This window comes from Zosterops lateralis (assembly GCF_965231275.1).
Source record: "Zosterops lateralis genome assembly, chromosome: 19".
Taxonomy (NCBI): domain Eukaryota; kingdom Metazoa; phylum Chordata; class Aves; order Passeriformes; family Zosteropidae; genus Zosterops; species Zosterops lateralis.
The window spans coordinates 2,632,230-2,655,546 of NC_139779.1; the positions used below are offsets into that span (position 1 = coordinate 2,632,230).

Consider the following 23,317-nt stretch of genomic DNA (forward strand, 5'->3'; position numbering starts at 1 on the left):
TCACAGGCCAAACGCTCATCTGCCAGCACGGCAGATAATTTTTTTAGACATAATATCCAATAATCTGCCACGACTGTCGCTCCGGATTGGGCTTTATGTGACGAGCAGCACCAGCAGCAAGGAGCAGCTCTGTGTAAAAAGCAAGTGCCACAGGGCACCTGAATTATTGCACAGCCCTTGCTGGTCACCACAGCAGTTCAGCAAGTTATCAGCAGTGTGGTTGTGTTCATGCTTTGCAGGCTGGAATTTGAAAAGAGAATGTGGGACTCAAAGCACACGTGGGGATTTCCTCTGGGTTGGGAGAACGTTCCAGCAGGAGGAGGAACAGAGTGGGAAAGGTCTCAGGGCAGGGACAGCAAACAGCTCCAGTCCCACTGCTCTGCACAGCACCAGGAGTCACTGCAGGGCATTCCTTTCATATCACCTCACCCACATGGCCAGTCACCCAGAATATTCACCTGAGTGCCTCTCCAGTCCTTTGGTTAATTCACAGGCACACAGAGCTGGTTAAGGAGGCTGTAAACTCACACCAACAGCTTCACAGCATCAGCCACAGGGAAAAAAATCAGGATTTCCAGAGGAGGATCTTTATAGATTCTCCAATTACAGTCAACCACTGGAAAACATATTTAAAAAAACCCAGAAACACGAAAATGTTTCATCCCTGAGACAGAAAACAAAAAAAAGGATGAGCTTGGAATGTGCAACATCATCTCTTCCCTTGAGCTGTCTCTGACACTTCTCTGACCTCCTGATGAGCCAACAGAGTTCACAAAGCCACCTGGAAATTAACTAGGAAAAAAATGAATAAAAGGGATAAAAACTTTTCCTTTGCCCAGGAGATCCACAGAGGAGCACAAGAACAGTCACAGGGACAGGGGGAAGAACCTGCTCATTCAGGCTCCCAGATATCTCCTCTGAGGTCTCAAAGCACCTCTAACATTTGGATTGTCTCTAATTTCCCAGAATTCAGGAAAATCACTCCCTAATTGGTGTGTACATCTATGATCCTGTCACACTATTTAAGAAGGAAAACACATTTTGCAATTATCCAGATTGTCAGTTATTATCCCCAAAGACAAAATGTTATCCTGGCCTGCTGTTGGTAACTGAGCAGCGGGGAAAAAACAACCACCAAAAATAACAAAACTCAGACAACTCAAGGTCAAAAAAATTCTAAATTAAAACCTTCTAATAAATCATTAAAGTTTAAAACTTCAACTACCCAACACTTCAGTTGTTCCTTTGCAGAATCCAGCACTATTCTGGCTGTGAGTTTGCTGCAGCCTCTGTAATCCCAGCAGAAATGATCCAGCCAGGGTGTGAATTGCCAACTCCATCTGCAAATTTATTTTGGCAGAGTTGGATTGAACCGATGACACTAAAGATAAATATTATTTACCTGGTTATACAAAAACTCTCATTCCAATTATTTTTCTATGGAGTTTATCATTCTTTCTGCTACTGTTTTTTTTGTTTGTTTGTTTGTTTTCTGTTTGAAGCGATTTCACAACAGTGCCCAAAGCAGAGCAAAGTGTTGTGAGGGAATGGTTAAAATCTTCCCTCTCACACAGGGATTTTTACAGACATTTCTATGTCCAAGTCAATGGGAAAAGCAAACTGGAGACTTCAGGAATCACATTAAGATTTACAGGAGCTCTTGGAGCTCTCAGAAGCACCTCAGATAATTGTATTTTTGGATGACTGTGAGAGCCTCAACAGAGAGACAGTTTATATGACTGATATTGAAATGATGGAAAATAGAGAATTAAACTGAAAGTAGATACTGTATATGATTAATGGGAAAAAACCTCATAAAACATAAATAAACTGAGATAAAGTTCAAAAAGAGAACTACTAGTGCAGGGGAAGAGCAAAAAACAGGCAATGAAGAAATAATAATAGAAAAGTAAAATGAAATTCTAGCTACGTTTATTAGGTCCAAATGTTGAAATGAATAATTTGGGAGCCATTAGAATTCAGCTTTTTTAGAGCACATTTTCCCCAAATCATGGCCCATCAGACAGAAATCACTTCCCTAAGATTTCCATCAGAGCAAGGATGAAGGACCAGCTTTAAACCTGGCCAGGAGCCTTTTCTTCAAAGAGAAATAAAACCCCAAAGGGTCACTGTGGTGACAGTGGGCACCAAAACAATTCCTGGCTCAGTCCAGAGTGCCAGGACAAGCCCCAGGAGCTCCTCAGGGGTTGTTTCATCACTGCTCCCTCACCCTGCTCTCCTTTCAGGCAGCAATTTGAGGCAGAAAGTGTCAGGATTCTGTCCCTACAGCCCCCTCCTGCTTTTGGGGTCTCTCACCTGCTCCCCTTTGAGGCAGAAAGTGCCAGGATTCTGTCTCTAAAGCCCTCTCCTGCTTTTGGGGTCTCTCACCTGCTGTCACAGCACCACTGCAGCTGTTTGGCTCAAACAAATGAAAGAGAAAACCTCTCCCCTGGGAGCAGAAAGTGAATGCTGGGGAGAAAGTGAGCATCATGATTAATTCACAATTATTTCGTAACTCACTCCTGAAATGCCAAACCTGTGTAAAGGCCTCTTCCTTTCCATCCCAGGGATGCTGGGCATCAGCTGCAGTCAAAACATCTAAAATTGGATGACACATTGAAACATTCTCCTTTCCTGTAGCATTTGAAGGCTGTAACTGTGTCAATTACATTCTCTTAACGCTAAAATTGTGCAGAAAGTTAATGTTGATGTAACTTTAAAGAAGAAATTTCTGTCGTAAATGACACAAACAGATCCCTACACCCTGCAAATATTTACACACAGGAGTAAATCTCTTCTTCAAAGCTCTCCTACAGCTTTCAACAGCGACATCAAGGAGAATATTATTCCTGATGAAGCATATAACACAAACACACCCAACAGAAAAGGTTCAGCATTTTTATGGGACTTAGTAGATAATTCCTCAGAGCCCCATCTGTGGTGCAAAGAGCTATTTTCCTATTTAATTTCAAATTCACCTTTTAATTGCACCAACCTAATGGCTTCCAATTTTGCCTCCACACATAATCCAAGCAAAAAGGACGCTGTGGAATGTTTCTCTCTTATCTGGATATTGTCATTTTACTGTCTCAAACTTCTAAAAACGAGCTTTTGGCTGGGGAGGAAATCAGACAGCATCAGACCTAGTGGGGAAACCCTGCACTTGCTCAATGTCTGTGGCTCTTACATAGTTCCAGATGTTCAGAACATTAATAATGCACTAACTCAAAACCTCTTTTTGAAACTTTAGAATGTGCAAATTGCATTAAAACCTCTTTGCCCTCATTAATGGTATTGTTACAATCCCAGTACTCTGGAAAATGTTTTTTGGCATTTGTTTAACTTTGTGATATTGCCATTTACTCATTTTAACAGCCAGTGCTCAAATCTTAATGCTTTTAATAGGCTGAGCTAAACAGACTACCATCCTTTGGAAATTTATTGAAGTAATTTATTAAATAAGTAAAAGTTGTCTGAAAGCAGCATTGCTTTGTTTTATTGATGGCAGAAAAAATGGGTTTCTTATAATTTATTTACAAACCCATGTTTCAGGAAAGTTTTAGAAGTGAAAATATTGTCCTTTCAGAGTTCTATTCATTGTCTGTAACTGAAGCACTTCCCGAAAACAAGGATTTCTACCAATCTCATGTGTCTCAATAAGAAAAAGGCTCTGTCTGAAATGAAGAAGAGCCAGACATTGAGAATGAATCATGAAATGATATCCCTCCCTCAGCCTGTCATATCTGAGGGTGCCACATTTACATCAGGCCGGGGCTGAACTCCACGTGGGCACAGACAGAGGTTAAACTGAGGTTCCCTCCTGTTGATTCCAAATAATTCCCCTGAACCTGAAGGTTCTCAGTCTGCTGAAAGCAGCTCCACACTGCTCAGAGTTAATTAATATTGTTAATTCCTGCCTGTCTGGAGCTGTGGGAGGGTGCCAAGAATGGTTTGTCAGCACAAGGGCAAACAACACCTGCCTGAGAGTCCTGTGCAGGTTTGGTGGATACCTGACACAGGGAGAGGGAGCCAAGCAACAGAGAGAGGAGCTCCAGCCCAAAGGGATTTGCTGTCACCCAATCCTGGCTGCTCCCACTCCAGAAAACATCATCAGCACAGAGAGCAGGGAAATGAGATGAGACTCACAGAGCCTGAACTCTGAACTACCAATTCCTAAACAAATAAAAACTCAACTGTGAAATTTAGTATTTATTTCTGAAGCAAGAGGCAAAAGCTGCTGTGTGTCATCATTATAACCTTACCCCAGAATTCTCAAGGAAAAAGGCCAGTGCAATGCATTAATCATTTATATGCTAATTTATGCTAATTGATCATGGAATAGTTTGGGCTGCAAGGAACCTTTAAATGGGATCCAGTCCAAACTCCCTGTGATGAGCTCGGGTTTTCAAGCAGAGAATTCTTATCAATTCCTAAGTTTTCCTGTTGAAAATTCATTCAAACCCTTTCCAACTACAGCTCTAAAATTTTTGCTTCCAAGTGATGACTCCTCAATTAGTATATCCAAATTAACCAACAATGCCTCGGGGAACACAACAAACCAAACCAACATTAACATCATTGTCCATAGCTTCTTTTGTTTTATAAAAAAAAATAAAAAAAGCTACTAAGAAAGGTCAGTTAATTCATCATGATGGATTATCACTAAAATTTATAAGCATTAGCATTTTTCTCCTTGCTGGCTAGCCTGACTTTGATATGACACATATTGAATGAATCATCCAAGATGCAGGCACCAGGCAAGATATATCTTAATGCAGACAGGTTGGCAACATGAGCCCTAATGGGCCTTATCTTAATCTTGTTTAAAAGCATCTTAGATTTCTGAGCAATCTTTTCACCTTCTGATATTCTCTTTTATAGAGTGGCTTTTGCTGGAGCTGCTACTGATTTTCACATAAATGCATTTTTGTTGCATGGTATCACCGGGTTTAGGAGCCTTAAAAACGATGGAGGTTTGGAATTTAGTGAATGTTTAGATCAAGTTGATTTTTTTAAAAAGTCAGCGTGCCACGACTCCAACAATGACACTAAAAATTTCCATGTTGTTTGAGAATTACCCCACATGAACCATCACACCTATCAAATGTGGAGATGTGCAGCTGATGGGTTGTTTGCCCATCCATGTATTTTCCTCCACTGCATTAACTCCATGTATTTGCCATAAATATATTTTAAACAGTCACTCTTCAATTAAAAATATATTTACTCAAATACCTGATTAAGATAAAGGGAAATATCTCTACTATTGCTTTTTTCCCCTATTCACATTGCAGGTAGTAATTCCCAACTGAAATTCAATGTACATACCAAACTAAATTCCAGCTCCAACAAATTACCTGGATAGAAAATACTTAAAATTCAGAGCATTGTCCTCAGCCTTCCAGATAGGAAAAAAAAAAACGCCCTTTATTTGTCACTTATTCCAAAGTTGAAACTTCAATTCATAAAACAGATTGAGTCATCAAAAAATCTGCTTAACTCATAATAGTGAGGTCCATGACTATGTGTATTAATCAGATTCTGACAGCCTTGAAAAATTCCTTTGAAGGCTGCAGCTTTTTAAAGAGAGGCAGCAATTTCCTGTGAAAATCACTTTTGAAATGCAAATATTCTGTATGATGATGAAATAACAATACCTTGTTATCCCTGTACTAATGTGCTTACATTATTCTGTATTTTCAACATATTAATCTCAGACTTAAAGGCAACCCAAGCCCGAATAAAAGTAGTAGGAAGAAAAAGGGCATCCATAGAAAAATATTGGCAATGTGATTTTAAAATATCATCCTTCAATTGTCTGCAATTTCTATTTATCAATACTTTGCTGGGCTCAGGGAGTGTTCCTACAAAGAACAGAACACTCGGCGTGTGTGGGGTGACCTTTCAGTGAGGCAGAAGGGCAGGGAGGGGGAAGCTTCCAGAGCTGGCCAGAAATTGTTTTCCTCCTTTATTAAATGTCATTTACAAAGTCTCTCTGTACTTGCAATTCACATTACTATTCTCATCAAAACTTTCATAAATATTGGTCAGGACAATATTTCATAAATATTTGTCAGATCGAGTCTCCAACACGACACACTTGGAAAGATAAGGCTGGAAACTGAAAGATGCTCCACAGTTAAATTCTTAAATTAATTTTGAGATTTCTTGTCAGATCATTTCCTTTGCATGAAGTGCAGAGTTTTGTGAGGTTAAATAAATTTATGGTCAGTAATCTGCTTTCTTCAGGGGCTTACATTACCTGGTCTGATGTGGTCACCTAATGGTTACTGTCAGGAATTGCACTGTGGCTCCAATTCCTGAAGACACCCAGGCAAGAAACAACCCTCCCTCTGCAGCCTGCCAGTTAAATAATAAAAGATGAAGGGTTTGTAAAATAAGAATAAATATTTTTATTTCATTCTGTAAAATATTCTCTGTTTAAGAAACTTAGGGATGAGGGGAAAGGTCTGAAATTCTATTTCCATCATGTTGGGGGTTTTAATCATTTGGTAGAATTTCTTTGAGATTTTTTTGAGAGGTCTTTGTGATTTATCTGTTAAGATGATTTTTAAAAATCATAAATAATCATTTCAAATTTAAAAAGTCACACCCTTGCAAGCACTACAAGAAAAATGAGTATGAGTTACAGAATTATCTTGCAGGTTTATATTCCTGTTCCTGACCATAAACAACAGTAACAACAAAAAGAGAAGAAAGCAGAACTACTGGGAGATCCAGATTAACCATAATTAGATAAACTGTTGTCAGTGAAATTAGATATTACATAGTTTGAAATGGAGAAATTTGATTCCTTTCAGCCAATGTCAATGAGCAATTCCCCTGACTAAAAAAAAATACACTCCAATCTCCAATGCACTGAAATGGAACAAGAAGGGAAGGAGAAATTAACTGGATGAACTCTGCTATTCTGACAGCACAGAAAGAACATGCAAAGGCATTCATGTTGCTGAGTTATACAGAAAGTATCACTTCATGACATGATTTTAATTTTTTTCCTTAATAAACAATTTCTGAACCTTCAGGGAAACAACACAAAGAAAAATTATGGATCTGGCTGGTTTGATGGTAACGTCAATTGAATCACAGAATGTGTAGGTTGGAAGAGACCTTCAAGATCATTGAGTCTGTGTTAATAAGTACAATAAGTACATGAGAAAAATCAAACATGCTTGCTCCTCAAAATGCCAAGAAATAACAATCTAATCCCACCATGTTATTACAATCTATTTATTTGATAAACATTTCTGTATAAAGCAGAAGATCTCACAGCGCATTTTCAAAGGTGCGTGGAAAGAAGGAGAATTCAGACTTCCTTACCTTATAGGATGGCAAAAAGCACAAAATGCCTTGGCCAAGTGTCTGGCAGACTGAGAGCAGCAGAGCTCCCACCTCGTCCTGGAACTCGAAGGTCTCGGTGTGCTGGAAGGTCGCGCACAACTTCCGCCCGTTGGGGCCCGCTCCCACCGTGCCAACCCAGACCTGGGGTGTCCCACAGGGAGAGAGTTAACTCTAAACCAGGCTGGATACAGCACAGCAGCTTCAATAATGAAGTTTTAAGTGTGAAGGAAATATTTCTTAAATTCATTTTAGTACCTGAAGCGCAATAATTGATATGTGGTGGCTGTTATCAATATAGCACAGGCAAGTTTTCCAGGGAAATGTGTCTAAAAATTGCCTCTTTATTAATTTGAAAATGTCCTTTTCCATTGCATTAAGCCTGGACTTTTCTTTTAAGTGACAGAATGGGTTTGCCAGCAGTTTTATTTGGTTTTTGTACCATGGGCAGCATTAGAGCTCAGGAGAGGGAACAGCCATGGCCAGTTTACCTGGGAATTCCTGATTACGTGATTCGCCTCCAGCTGAATGGAAAACTTCACCCCCAGCTCTGAGGAAAAGGAATCCATGGGAGAGAGTGTGCCTGATGTCAGAACAATTGTTCTAACTTCATTTAAGTCAGAAAAAGCCTAGGTGGGAGAGAGAAAAGCAGGGATTTAGACAAACCACACAATCCCTCTGAGATCTGACGTGTATTTGTTATCACTCGGATTATTTTAGGTTTTTTTCACACTCAGCTCACCACAGCAGGGTTCAGGCACCAGAAATTCAGCATGTGCACAAGGGTTTTCTGCCTTGAACTCTTCTTATGCTTGGGCCTCGTGAAGAAGGAACTCGTATCTGCATCATCACGTTGGTTTTCAGTCATCCAGGTGTAAGTTTGTTGTAGAGCAACCCTGTAATCATCTGCAAACCTACAGAGAGATAGAAATATCAGTAAAAACGACAATGAAGCCATCAAACTGTGAGCATTCAGCTCATAAATGTTAGGCCTGACCTGCTGTTCTCTTTGAAGAGACAGGAAAAGACCATGAAGAGGCCTTTGAGCACGATCTGGGTTGCAGGGCTCACAACTGGCACCTCAATAAGTTCCTCTCTCCCGTGCATAGACACGTTTTCTTCTTTTTCCAGCACAGCAGCAAGATGTTTCTGTCAGAGGGAAATTCCATATTAACAACACTCTAAGTGTCTTCTCAAAAGCAAAGTTAATAAAGATACAAGACTGTCAGCTCACTGCTTTAAAAGTTCATTTAAAATACCTGTAAAATCAGAGGGAAAAGGGCAAAGAAGGGCCAAGGGAAAGGGAGCAATACTTTCATTTTTTAACAATGCTTTTAACATATCTGGCTCACACAGAAAGGAGGGTAAAATAGGGTAAAAACATTTCAACACTCAATAAAAAAATGCAGCTGGATAAAACAGGCAAAAATATCACTGGCTCAACGGTTCAATTCAAATAATTGTATGCGAACAATTTTATCCTTCAAAACATTGATTCTCCACAAATTCCAGTAGCTCCAGTGGGTTACCCCTGGGTTTTCATCAGGGATCATTTTCAGACAACTTTTCAGCATTGCAGTAAATGAAAAGATCTGTTTGCATTTAACTTAGGTGCATTTTAAGGTGTTTAACACCATCAATATTATGCATGGTGGTGCTCACTTATACAGCACACAACATTACCTGTAAAATGGGAAAAGTAATCCCAGTTATTCCCATGTTGTGCAAAAAGTTGAGCATTTCTTTGCCACTCCACACCTTACAGGCAGTTTCATAGGCTCTCTCCACCAGCTGCCCAGAGCTCTCCTGCAACCAGCTGAAACAGAGAAAAAGCAGAAATCATTTCAGCATTGATTTTAGAGATTTGGAGACACTTTGCACGTACAAAGCAAACCTCAAAAATTGCACCAGACTTCTAAGATGATGATCAGTGTTTTACTACATGTGAAGAGAGATTCTGCTTTTCCTTTGTGCCTGTTTTTCACTGTTGAACTCCTGTGGAGCTGCTTTGGATGCAGCTCATTGAAATGAGAAGAAATTTTTTCCTCATCTGTTTATACTTCATATAATAGATAATAAAGAAAAGGAATTAAAATGTAATTTCCTCTTATGATATGTCAGGCTCATTCAAGCAAGACTTCTGCTGCACATCTGAAGCCACTCATCACCACTCCAATTGCTGCAGGTTGCTTTATCATACCTGTCAACTGCTGACTTTCCAATCAAGAACAAATCCTGAGGCATGAAATGAACACTTTTCATATTTACACACGGAAGGGAAAGTGGGGCAATAACAAGTGCACATTTAAACCTACCCACAGGTATTGGCAACTGCTGCAACTTGAAGCAGAATTATAATTGTAATACAATGCAAAATGTGATTGACTGCTAAAAGCTAAACATGGAGCTGATCTCATTTGTGGCAGAGCTGGAATTTTCTCTGGGTGAGCATGTGCTCCCTCATCCCTGCAGTGCCACAAGACCTTGTCTCTGCTGGAAAAGCAGGCAGCTCCCTCTCTCCCTGCCTCCCTCCCAGGAAAGGCTGGAGCTGTCTGCTCCATCAAAAGGCAGGAGGCATCAAACAGACAGCTGTCAGTGCTGCAACAGCTCAAAATATTTACCTGCAAAACCAGTTCATCATTATCAGCTCAAGAGCAAGGCTCTGGGACTGCTTCAGTTCTACATTTCCTGCCCTGTCACCACAAATAATCTGATCCATGGAACAATTAAAATATAAGTTCCCCTCTGCCAGGTTAAATGCAAACAAAACCTCACCAATACTGCCACAACAATCACTTCTTTGGCTGTAATTTGCTTTATCTCGTTAAGGAATGGTGATCACTAACACAGGCAGAACTTGGCCCCAATTCCTCAAATGTGACATCAAAAAGACCTGGAATCGAAATTAGGACAAGGCCCCTGTGACAGGAATTAAACAGATTTACAATGGGTAAAACACTACAGGAAATGTAAAATGTTTCCCTGTTATGAACTGCAAACACCATCACAGGCCTTTTGAAATAATAAATGCAAATACAAACTTAATGCAATGGCCAAATATCACCAAAACACAAAAAAACACCCTAAATTCTCAAATAAATTCCATCAAACAAGAAAGCATTTCCTTGCAAAGCCTGTCAAATTATTTTTAGAGCTAAGCAGGAAACATAAATAAAATTAGCCTGATTCCCAGAAAGCTATCTCTGGTTTTGAAGTGAAAATTGCTGTATGCACTGTTTCCTGGAAAAGAATGAATGGACGTTGCACACATGCCCTCAATTCCAGGAAGAGCATTTGCTGCTTCCCTCAGTACCAGAAAATTCCACTGCTGACACAGCATATTCCATTGATCAGTGCTGCTAAACGTGCACCTCAGCAGCAGAGCCTGCCAGCACACCTCCACTGCTCGAGCTGCAAACTCCTCACAGGGTCACTGCAGCACCTCTGTGGCACTAAGCCCATCCTTAAGTGCTTTCTGGAATGAGGGCCCAGAATCTTTAGAAGTAAAGATGATTTTTTTTTTAGCTCCCCATGCATTTGGCAAAGCCATGTCACTGTGCAGGGGCATTTCACCTATTGCTGCCTATTTACACCCACTCTTCTGCTTTCCAGCAACTGCTTTTCATGCTGCTGGCAGATTTGCCAGGACAATCAACCTTAGTTTTCCTGATAAGGTTAAAAAGCTTGAGGCAATCAAATCTTCAGCCACGCTGTTCTTATCTTTTACTAAAGTTTAACATTTGAAATATCCAAGGTAGGAGAATTGGCTTCTGCCAAGCAGAAAAGGTGCCTTGTCTCTGTGTGACACAAACGTTAACTCTGAGAGGAGAGTGAGGATGGAGAGTGAACTCCTCCTGTGCTGTGCTGCAAAATGAAGGTGCCGCACACACTGAACTCAGTTAACTGCAAAGCCACTTGTAGCATTATTCACTTTTTTCTGCTGACTTGGATATTTCTACTTCACCCAAAAGACTTTGCCCTGGACCTCTTGTTTCTTCCTGGGCTTCTGTCCATTTGCTTTTGTTACAGCCCCTCTCATAATTTTCAACTTCCCCTCAGCTCTTCCCCTCCCAGGAAGCTGTTTCCCAGGGAAAACAAAGGGCACGACTGACAAATTCACTTTCGACTATGAAGAATTTGGTGGATTCCAATCCGATTCCAAGATTCCAACCCATTCCAAATACTTCCTGTCCAAGTCTCTTAAAGCATTCTATAAACATTAACTAATATGTGACAAAATAATGCTATTATTATTTCTCAAATAAGCAAACAAATGTGTGAAATACAAAAATCCATCTTAAGAAAATTTTCATACCGAGCTTTATAAACCAGGAGTCAAAAAAAGCCCCATGAAGAGCAACACATCATTCAAGACTTTTCAAAATAGCACTTCAACATTTCCATGTGAGACTAGATTTTTTTTAATAGATCAAACCCTGGGGATTCCTCAAATAAATATAAATCAGACAAGTGCATAGTTTTAAGTGTACCTTTGTTGCATTTTATCTGATGCGACAGAGCAACTTACGCCACCAAAGGTGATTTTAACAAATATTCATTGATATAAAACAATAAAAAGTTGCCTTACTTTATCAGGGAGCAGCACACAGCTCGGAGGGGCCCGTGATGCTCCTGCCTGATGCTGTTGTTGACCATGACATCGAGCTCCTCTCGGGCAGCTCGGAGCTGGCTCTCGGTGACCCCGAAGCTCACGGACTCCCGAGCACAGTCCTCAATGTTGTGGGCTTCATCCAAAATGACCACTTGGCCTTTGAGGTTTATGTCCATCTAAAAAAGAAAGGTCTTGTCTAGTAAAACAGAGTGAAAGACATGAGAAACAGCAATTAACAGGATCTTGTTAAAAAATGCAAATTCTGGATCATAGTGCAAATGAAGCTTTTCGGGTTTTGAGTCAATTTCTCTAACCCAGAAAATATCCAAGGAGGGTAAAACCCCTGGAGTTATTTTATAGAGAGTATTTTGGACATGAATGGGATCTCAGCTGACCACAGAAACATAACATTCAATGAGTAATTCCTTTTTAACTTCAGCTCTTGGCACTCCTCACCAATATACTTACACTGTCCCTGATCTGTGGGTCCAGGAGATAATTGTAAGGACAGAACACGATGTCTGCCCCCACCATGAGCTCTCTGGCTGCAAAATAGGGACAGGCACGGAGCTTCCTGCCCAGGCCCACCAGGTCCTCAATATCCCAGGCCTGGGGCACAGGCTGCAGGGCATGGTGCTCTGTGAGCTTGTGAACACCGTGGTAATAGGAGCAGGACCTGCCCTGAAAGCAAAGAAGGGCAGAGACTCAGTGGGTACAAACAATAATGAAAACCAAGTAGGTTAAAATCTTCCAGTGTTCCATGCATTTGGCTGTTTCTTGGAGACATTTCTAACAGCTGCTTTTTATGCCAGACAATAACACTTCGTGTCAGGTAAATCCATGTTTCTGAAATGTACATCCATAAAGGACATTTCTTTCCTCTTAATTTATAACCCAGCCATTATTTAAATCTTATTCCAACATTAACCTGGCAGTCACAAATCTTATTATTGCTACTGTGTATCAACTGTGTATTTTCTAACAATTAATATTTAATTTTAACGTCATCAGGTGGCATTAGCCAACAAAATATAAAGAAGTAAAAAATGTTACTCATTGCAGCTGTTAAATCTGACTTTGTTTAATGAGTGCTCATTTTCTCAAACAGAATTACTCACGTGTTTTCCTTCCAGCAATTCTACACACATTTCATTCCTGTTACTGCTGTTGGACACCACTGGATGAATGCAGGTATAATCCCTGCTGGAAAGGATTGACATGGGGACACAGGAATATGCTGTCCTCTTCAGCTCCCTGCTGATCTGGGTTATTTGTTTGTGTGTCCGTGTCCCAAAGAAAATTTTGGGAATACACGACTGATCTTCCTTTTCTTTCTTCTTTGTGTGGCTGGGATCTTTGTCAGCTTGTTTCCCAGAAGAACAGGAACACTCAGTGCAAGGGACAGGAGGCTGCAAAACAAGACAAAAAAAAGATTCACAAAATCTCACTGTGAGATGAATGTGCTAAATCTGCTTTTGGTCTGGGATAGGCTGGTTCAGTCACCAGGGCTGCCCTTCGAGATGCAAAAAGTTCTAAAATGTTAATGCACCACATTCTTGTGCCTGGAAATCCCTAAAAAAAAAAAAATCCTTCCAGCAATCACAATTTTATCATAACCCAATGAGAAGGAATTGTTAATCCAGTGGAATATTTACACATGTGAATAATGCAAATAAAGCTTCTCACATTGAAGCTTCAGCTCAGGACACTCCTGTTAAAAAGCAGGAGACCAAAACCTTCAATGAAGAAAACTTGGAACAGACACTCAAGTTAAAATAACCTTTTTCCTTAAAGCAAGCAGAAGAACTGTAGACAGTTCAGGAACTCTGTGTACAGATAAAACAGACTATACCACACTCTCTCCATTAGAAACATGTTTGCTGTGCCATTCTGCCAAAGGCCATGGAGTAACCAGGAGAATAAAAGAAACACAGGGAATAATTCTAAACAGAACCTAATCCTGTAAAATATTTGTTAAAAGCCATTTTTTTTTCTTCCTGAGAAGCACTGTCGTTCAGAATATTAAACACTGGAACAACTGACATGAAATTGTCAAAATGAATTTGAAGAGACACACAGGAAAGAAGGAACTCAAGTGTCACCATGTCCAAACACACCTCCCATGGAAAATAAAGAGTTGTGCCAGTGTCAAAGAGTTTGTATTTGGGCTCCAGGTGGTGGTGCAGGTAACAACACGTAGCTGCCCAGTGCAGGACTCCTCCCTCCCCTGAATTGTAGCAGTAAGATTATCCATTCCAAACAAATGCTAAGTCACGCTGTGTGTTACACCACAATTCTGGGGATCAAGCTGTCTTCAGCTTCCACTCCAAGGAGAAGTGAGTTTGTGTTTCCCTCAGCCCCACTCAGCTTTGTCTGCCATTAAATATTACAATACATGATAGAAAGCATGAAAATGTAACCCTCTGGAGCTGCCACTCACTGGGATAAAAGGTTCACTGATGTGCCAAATAAACAGGCCTCAAAGCAGATAAAGTTACACCCATGCTGGAATTGTTACATTCCCCTCTCAGGTTGCCAGGAACAGCAGATTTCATTACCCTGTGCTGCCACATTAAATAGCCAGTTCCAAATATCCTGCCTTCTATATTGAATAATTACTTATTCACTGAGAGGATAAAAAGAGGGGTTATGAATGGGGCTCTTGTCAGCAGGCAGGCAGGAAACAGCTGACATATGGTATATGTTACATACGTGCCATGCCCAGCCCTGTGCTCACACACAAAGCTCCAGTGCAAATGTTACCTGGATGTTTCTATCACTGAGACTCTGCTCAGCTCCTGGAAATAATGAAAACCACCTTACAAAGCTAAAAATTAATTGAACTGGAGCAGTGACTGTGGAGGGCTTTTAAGAATACATAGATTTTTTTAAATTTTAATCCAAGTCAGATTGTGTTTTCAGAGGGAAAAATAATACACAGGACACTAAGATGAGACTTTACCATTAATATTTCACTGCTATGCCAAGCCAAATAAAAATAATAGAAAAATATTAGGACTAACAGGAACAACAGGAAAATGCAGCTCAAATTAACATATAAAAACCAGGAACAGAAGGTTCTCCTATGATGGGCTTAAAATATCAGATTATTATTCTTTTCTTAAAAAAGAAATAAAGTCTTCTTATGCGTGAGGCTTATAAATTACAATATTTTACTGTGGGCTTAAAAGTTTGGTTTAAAGAGGTTTGGAATTGGTATAATACTGGCATTAAGAAGCACTTTAGCCATTATTCCAGTACTAAAATGTTACCTTTAACTTTGAAAAAAGTTTTATGTTCAAAAAACACTCAAACCCACAATACTGAGCAAGTTGTAAACTCAGACTGATTTTATGGTAAGTAGTTAAGAAATAAAACTGCCTGCAGTAGTCACAGCATTTCTGAAAGCCACAGACACCATTAGCCCCCAAATACATTAATAAATAAAACCTTTTTAGAAGATCCTTCATAATGAAGAAAAACTTTAGAAAATTGGTGAAAACACAGTTCAAAAGTTGAGTTCTTCACTTTCCACATTACTCAACTGAGTCGATTTGCACTTGAATCCTTAAAATATATATTTAAATTTTATTAAAGGCAAATTATTTTAATTCTGTATTTCTCTAAGAAGAACCAGCTGTGGATGTCATAGAGCAACACCTGATGTGGTGCCCCTCTCCCATTCCTACAGCAGAAAGAAAGAAAGAAAGAAAACTCCCCATGAACAAGGGGTTTCCTCGGCAGTGATGCCCCAAAGCACAAATTCTTACAACTCATATCACAGAGATACTGGTTAAGATGTAACAAAATCAGAAAATGTTTCAATTGATCTATGAAGGAATTAGGGGAGGAGGCTGATCAGAAATAATTCATATTAAGACAACAGAATTGTATTTCTTAATACCCTCTGGCTTCAGAGCTAAACCTGTTTTCAGCTGTTGGAATCTGAAAGAGGGATTTCATTGGGAAGAGGGCAAAAAATGATCCTCCTGTACTCTCTGCAGTACTTAATGAGAAACACAGGAACAGATGCCATTAGAGATCAGATATCAGCCTATATGGACCTTAGGCTAATGCAGCTTGTTTGTACTTCTGTCAGGGCCAGATAAAACAGCCTATCACATCAATATTTATATGGCAAAAACGTGGAAGCCCGATTAAAAAAGGAATAATCAAGTCCACCAGCCTGTACCGTGTGTAAAATAGAGCTAAACAAACACTGGGGCTGTGATCTTTGAAACACAAAGAGGTAAGAGGAGTTCTTCCTATCTCCATCTACATTTCCCAGCTACAAAGGCACCTGAATGCTGCAGCAGTGAATGTCTCTTGTGTGAAATATCACACAAGCACAATCTAGGGAGATATCAGCAGTGACATTAGCAGAGCTTTTCAGCTGCTCCTTTGGAGGCTCTCAGAAAAGGCCAGCATTCTGCTGCTGCTGCAGCCCCTTGATTAAAGCACACAAAGCAGCTGTTTATCCTCCCCCAGTCACCAGCAGGTGAACCCGGTTCAATATTTATCACAGGCTTTCACAGATCACTGCTAACCAAGCAAACGTTTTAATTAAGCTGGAACTCGCTTCAAAGAGCTCATTCAAAACGTCAATCAGCAGGAAGAGGATCAGATACGGTGTCAGGTGAGAGCGTGTAATACAAATCCACAACTTTCTTCATCCCATGGTGGTAAATTAGCCCATTCTGGAGTCCAGACCCTGATTGTAACAGGCTGCCAGTCCCCTGGAATGTGTAACAGAAGTCACTCAAACCCCATTGTGCAGGTTGTAAGCAATATGTTAAACTGCAATGGGCTAGCACATTAAGACAGATTCTTTTCACAGTTGTTTTTTGATACCCCAAGTGTTTGTTACACTACTCTCCATTTACTGTTTACTTTCTTTCCTCTGGTAGAAATGGGGATTCCTTAACGCAGCTGCCCCAGTTTCTCAGGCCATATGCTTTGACAGGAGTAATCAAGAGAGTACCCTGAGGGTATAATTTCCCCTTTAGACTCACCCTGGAGCTGCCCTCCCTTGCAGGAGGGAATAGCAGAGGGCTGAGATGGATTCCCAGAGAGAATCAGCTCTGGATCTTCAGCCACACACCTGCAGGTGCTGTGATGCAGCACCTCTGTGCTCTAACAACAACCAACCCATCCTCCCTCTTGGAGCATAAACAGGACTTGGGAAGAAACTAAATCTGCTTTAAGCAGAGGATTGAGCACTGTAAAACACAGGTTACCCAAGGGCAGGGCTGCCCCAATGCTGTTATCACATTATTGTATCACCCTCCATCCACTGTCCATCAGGAGATCTGTTGGATTCATTTCCTAAGCCAGGCTAGAAAAGCATTTTTACACCTCACAGCCTGTGCTGTAAAGTTCTTCCTGTTCTAAAGTAAATGCAGATAAGGCTCAGAACTACTAATGAGAAATAAAGCTTTACCTTCTGCAATTTTCTTGATACCAGACAAGTTCTCAGTCTACTAAGGGAAAAGTTGATCACAGCAAAATAACAGCTTATTCTTTCATCCTTGAAAAGAAACTTAAACGGTAATAACCCCCTTTATTTCTTAACTTAAACAGAAATAACCCCTTTCTTAACTTGAACAGAAATAATCTCTTTCTTCTCAGGTTACCTTCTTTCTAAAGCTGTAGCAAACAGCACACTGTTTAGTTTTCCATTTTCTTCTAGACAAGAAATTTCTTGAAGTTTTAAATCAATTTTTTCAAGTACCCACATCACAGTACCAAAGGAAATTTTAGGATCAGGAAGGAGGGAAGGTCCTTTTTATTTGAAAATCAATAGCACACTCTGGTGGCCTTTGGATTTCAAGCTACCAATTGAAGTTCAGTGGCACAAAGCATTCCAAATCTTATTCAAAAATCTACAGAGCCTTCCAAAATTAATAAAAACTACCTCCCATCAAATGGCCTACAATACAATTTCACTTTTGGTAAGAAAATATTTAGCTCCCAGTGTCTCACAGTAATCCCATAGCCTTTGGTTTCCTTTGTGGTTACTACACCACTGACATCACTTGGCCTCTCACACTCAGCTCTCTACTGCCTCACATTTCTTCTTCTCCTGCTTTTGCTCCAACAAACATTTATGGAAAATCTATTTTCAAACAGTAAGAAATGCAGAAAATGCCTAAGAAAGCTGCAGAAACAGGTGCAAATCTGTACCTTAATTTCTGATGTGATACTTCTGCTACAGAAAGTGGAAATAAAAAACAAAAACACTGAGGAACCTTTGCATCAGTGTTTGCTTAAACATCATTAAGCTGCATTTCATGCATAACCCCTTCACATAAAATATTGTTTAAAACTGTTCTTGAACTACCACTCCTGATGTAAAAGATATTACTGAATTACTCACTGTTTGGGGAGAAAAAGTAGGTGTTTTTATGCTTTTTTCAGAGTGAACAATCAGCTCTCCATTTTTTCTCTGATTATAAACTTCTAAAGCATCAACCAACTGCACTCCTTTTGCAAAGCAGTGACGTTTTCTGACCTGCTGGGGAAAGAAACAGTGTAAAAATGCACTTGGCAGAGGGATGTGCTCACAGTGACACTCCTGGTTTTGTTTCAGCTCAGTCTGTTTCAGTAACTGGGCATCAACAGTTTAACCAAATCTAAGCCACACAAAAGTCATTAGGGAAAGCTGTAAAGTTTTAATTATAAAAGAATCTGTAGTTATTGCTGAGTTTTTCTGCTTTGCTTTCCCACTGTCACAAAATTTACAGAAATTATAATACCATCAACTGGGAATAAATATAATTTAGGGCTATTAGTTGTTGAAATGTGGAAGATTTTAGGACAGGGTACAATGAACAATTCAGTGCAACAATGGACTCCTTTGTGACAAGGAACAATAAAAATGAATGAGACCCTGTCACTCCAAACTGTGACATGACTCAGTTATTTCCCACACCCTCCCCTGTAACATTAACTGGGATTTGGGACTTTGGCTGAGCTACACCCAGATTATCTCAGTGCCCATAAACTGCTCACCTGCTGCTCTGTTTCTAAAGGACGAATCCTTTTCCTGTCCACCTGAAAATCATCGTTCTCACTGTCATAAAGGGACAACTTCTTTTTGGCAGACAGTTTTGAAGCCAGTGTTTCCTTTTCCTTGCCTTCTGTAATTAACAAAATAAAACAGATGTCCATCACCAGGGATGTGTTAAATAAGGATTACATGAACATTTAAAAATGTAATTACTAGAGAATAGTAACTGCTAGAATTACTATTAATAGGTATGGAAATATATATATTTACTATATATAATTACTATATTAAATAATACATAATTACTGTATTACTATATAATTATTATGTTAATTAATATATAAAATTACTATAAATATATATGGAAATATAAATATTTCCTATATATAGGAAACAGTGTTAGACATTTCTAGACACATTAACCATTGCACAGATTTCATGCAGGGCAGAACCATGTCTGTTATTATGACGGTAAAATATATATTTTTTTCTATATATTTCTATATTTAATTACTATATTATTTAATGTATACTTACTGTATTAATTGATAGATATAATTACTACAAATATATATGGAAATATAAATGTTTCCTATATATAGGAAACAGTGTTAGACATTTCTAGACACATTAACCACTGTACAGACTTCATGTAGGGCAGAACCATGTCTGCTATTATGATGGTAAAAAATATATATTTTTATATATATTTCTATATTTAATTACTATATATTAATTGATATATAATTACTATATTAATTGATATATAATTACTATAAATATATATGGAAATATAAATATTTCCTATATATAGGAAACAGTGTCGGACATTTCTAGACACACTAACCAGTGCACAGATTTCATGCAGGGCAGAACCATGTCTGCTATCACGATGGTAAAATAAACATCCCTGGCTTGAAAGGTGCAGAATTTTAGGTGCCTGCAGTGAAGTTACCTGTGTTTATCAGTGGGCTCCCAAGTTTCCTGGAAGCTCCAGTGTCAGGGTGAAGGGCAGGAGGAGGAGCACTGGGGGTCCCACTTGTTGCAGCCTCGTTGTTCCTGGGCTGGGAGTGACACCTGCAGTGACAGGGTGGGGACGGCTCTGCCTTCCTGTCCTTGTCACACGAGCTTGGCACTGGTTTCTCTGGGGACAAAGTCGTTTGTGTGTCATTAAAAGCCACCCCAGACTGGACAGGAGAGGCAGAGGTGCACAGCAGTGAGGATGGAGGGCAGGCAGCAGTGAGGAGCTGCAGCAGCTGTGTCACCCTCTGGAGAAGGGCAGGGCACAGAAAGGAAAACACCTTCCTCCTCCCATCCAATCCACACAACCCACAAGGATTTTCCTCCAAAGCTCCAGCAGCCACATTCCCTCATGGGATCCAAACCCAGCTCAGCATTGCAGCTTTGTGCTGCCATTCAGGCAAGGTGTCCAGTGCTGGGCACAGAGCTGAACCCAAATGTTTAAATAAAAAACAATTAATTATTTTCTAGTCTGTAATAAAAATTTTGCAGACACTAAGACACTTACCATACAAAGCCTGCTGCCATGATAATGCAGAACAAAGTAATGCCAAGCTTTTGCCACTTCCTGTGGGGCTCTCCAGCAGACAGTGCTGCCTGTTATTCAAGCCTTTAACAATCTTTAAGGAGAATAAAAGGAACAGAATGAACAGAAAACAAGGCAGTAATCTTTAGCTAATCTTAGCAATAATGTCCAGGCTAAACTCTCCCTGGCACATCTTAATGCTGTGCCCTCTTGTCCTATCCCTGGTTAAAACTTTAAAAAAACGTTTAAATATAAATGCAATAATTCATTTTGAAACATTCTCCAAAAAAAAAATATATATTAAAACTTATTGAAATATCACTATACATATTTATTCTGTTTAAACAATGTGTTTTACTAAATTATTCCCCCTCCTAAAAACTGTAACATTTGTACACAACTGTTCTTAAAGCACACCTAAATAAGTAACATATTTAAAATATATGTTATTTTGTTAAATGTTAAAAAATAACATATTTACACCACATGGAACTCGTCCCTTGGCAGAAATGCTCCCAAATCCAAAATGTACTTCACCATTCCCAGACATTGCACAGCACAGAGAACATTGAGCTGCTACAACTGAAACCCTCAGGGTGCTGCAAGCTCTGAATTCAATGTGCCAGCTTTCTAAATGCTGCCAGGGGTTTTGGAATTCCAAATATTGGAACAGACAAGGTCCTGGCCACCATAAATTGTACTCACAGCGTTCATCATGGCCAGCTGGGAGGGGTAAGCCTTGCAGGGGAAGAGGATCTTCACCCCTCCGATTGTGTACTCTGCCCCATCAGAAGGCATTGCCAGCTTTTCTCCTGTCTGCTTCAGGTTTAAAACTGCAATTAAAACACAGAATTAGTAATTCACAAAGCCTGGAACAAATGCAGCACCAAATAAAGCCATTACAAGCTGCCACCAGCCAGAGAGTAACATCAGCAATTTAAATAAAAACACAAGAGCTGCACACACCAGTCCAGGTTCCATCAGAGTGGAGAGAGAACCCAAATCCACACAGGGAAAGTATTTTAGAATATTAAATCACTAAAACCAGCCAGTTTTTTAACTCTAGAGGTCCATGAGCTTGAACTCCAAGATGTCATAAACTACAAACATAGAGCAGCTTGTACATTTTATAACAACAAAATATAAAACTGAACAGTGAGTTGAAAAATAAATGTTTAAAAACAACTTTTTTTCCATAAATAATACAGGAATTAGTCAGGGGGAAAGGGGTATAATTCATTTTACTATTCTGTGGTTATTATCCTTGAATATCTCTGGATATTAAAAACCAGACAATTTCCCTGTGTTAAAAAGGTGAAATTATTGAAGTAAAAATATTGAAGAGGCAAAAATGGCTTTAAGAGACAATATTTTAGAACAACACAGGGAGTTGTTTTTTTTTTTCTCACACTTTTTCAACACTGACAAAGTAAGGCAGCAACTTTAAACCGGCAGATTCCCTGGGATAAATTAACTGACTTGTGTCCTTTTAATAGTTAAACAAATCCATGAAAAAGCACCAATTCAGCTTCACCGTCGAGCTTCCCAATAGGAAAAAGCAATTCTAGAGAAGGAAATCGCTGCCATGAGTTTATACCCAACCCCTCCTTCCAAAAGGAAAGGCCACCTCGCTCCGAGGCTCTTCCCCAGCCCATTCTGGGAAGAAAACTCGCTTAAACGAGCACAACTCCGAGCTGAGTTTGCCCCTGAGGAGGAGGGAGGGCCGGGCACACCGCAGAGACCCTTCGCGGTGGGATCACACCCATCAGGGCGCTCCCCTCAGCGGCATCTCCACCCGGGCAGAGCTGCTTTGCCTGCCGAGGGCAGGAAGCGGTGAGGCCGGCCCAGCGCAGCCCACAGAGCAGCACCTGGGGTTCAGTTCCTGTGTGTGCCCGGCTAGGCGGAGGCGCCCCGGCCGCGCCCCCCGCGCCCCTCACGGCCCCGCACCTGCGGCCCCTCAGCGCCTCCGTCCTTCCCGCCGCCGCCCCAGCCAATCAGCTGACAGGAAAGGGCCGCGCGCCGCCAATCAGCAAAGCGCACACTGGGATGCTCCCGCCTTCACCTCTGCAAGCCAAGAGCCAATCACAGGGAGCGTCGTTGGTTTCCGGGTTGTACGCGTTGCTTGGCAACCGAGCCTTGTGAAATACTCTAGTATTTATTATTGGTCTATATCATCATCATCATCATCATTATTATTAATAATAATAATCCAATGTTTTATATATTTATTATTATATATCACAATATATAATAGTATATTTATTATTATATCACTATTATATATTACCTATATCATTATAATATACATATTTATATCATTATATAAATAAATCTATTTATTATTATATCACACTATTATTATATCACTTTGGGTTTATATTTAATACGTTTTATAGTACTGTATAAGTATTACATATTATTAATTGGTATCATTGCCATTATTTTCATTATCATATTACTATTATTTATTTATTATATCACTTTGGTTTTATAGTTATTATGTTTTATAGTATTGTATTACATATTATTATTGGGTATTATAACCATTATTGTCATTATCATATTATATTATATTAGATTTATTTATTATTATATCACTTTGGTTTTATATTTATTATGTTTTATAAGTATTACATATTATTTTTGGGTATCATTACCATTATTGTTATAGTATTCTTGTTATTTATTTATTATTATATCATTTTCATTTTATATTTATTATGTTTTACAGTGTTTTATAAGTATTCTGTATTATGTTATTGGGTATCATCACTACTATTGTTATTATCAT

The 23,317-nt window shown here is 39.6% G+C and overlaps 1 protein-coding gene across 1 annotated transcript in view; it reads right to left on the minus strand.

Moving 5' to 3' along the window:
• BRIP1 (BRCA1 interacting DNA helicase 1) overlaps window positions 1-22,512 on the minus strand; it is a gene marked incomplete at its 3' end in the record, with an annotated part of 49,812 nt that extends 27,300 nt beyond the window's left edge. The window contains exons 1-14 of the mRNA XM_083874978.1: window positions 22,474-22,512; window positions 21,232-21,359; window positions 20,509-20,620; window positions 19,936-20,124; window positions 18,983-19,110; window positions 18,348-18,482; window positions 13,090-13,380; window positions 12,440-12,652; window positions 11,948-12,147; window positions 9,043-9,175; window positions 8,357-8,508; window positions 8,102-8,273; window positions 7,851-7,988; window positions 7,342-7,503 (exon numbers count right to left, since the gene is read on the minus strand). Of these exons, the coding sequence (XP_083731104.1) occupies window positions 7,342-7,503; window positions 7,851-7,988; window positions 8,102-8,273; window positions 8,357-8,508; window positions 9,043-9,175; window positions 11,948-12,147; window positions 12,440-12,652; window positions 13,090-13,380; window positions 18,348-18,482; window positions 18,983-19,110; window positions 19,936-20,124; window positions 20,509-20,620; window positions 21,232-21,324 (2,118 nt within the window). The 5' untranslated portion in view covers window positions 21,325-21,359; window positions 22,474-22,512. The remainder of the gene's footprint in view (window positions 1-7,341; window positions 7,504-7,850; window positions 7,989-8,101; window positions 8,274-8,356; window positions 8,509-9,042; window positions 9,176-11,947; window positions 12,148-12,439; window positions 12,653-13,089; window positions 13,381-18,347; window positions 18,483-18,982; window positions 19,111-19,935; window positions 20,125-20,508; window positions 20,621-21,231; window positions 21,360-22,473) is intronic.
• Between the last annotated feature and the right edge of the window lie 805 nt (window positions 22,513-23,317).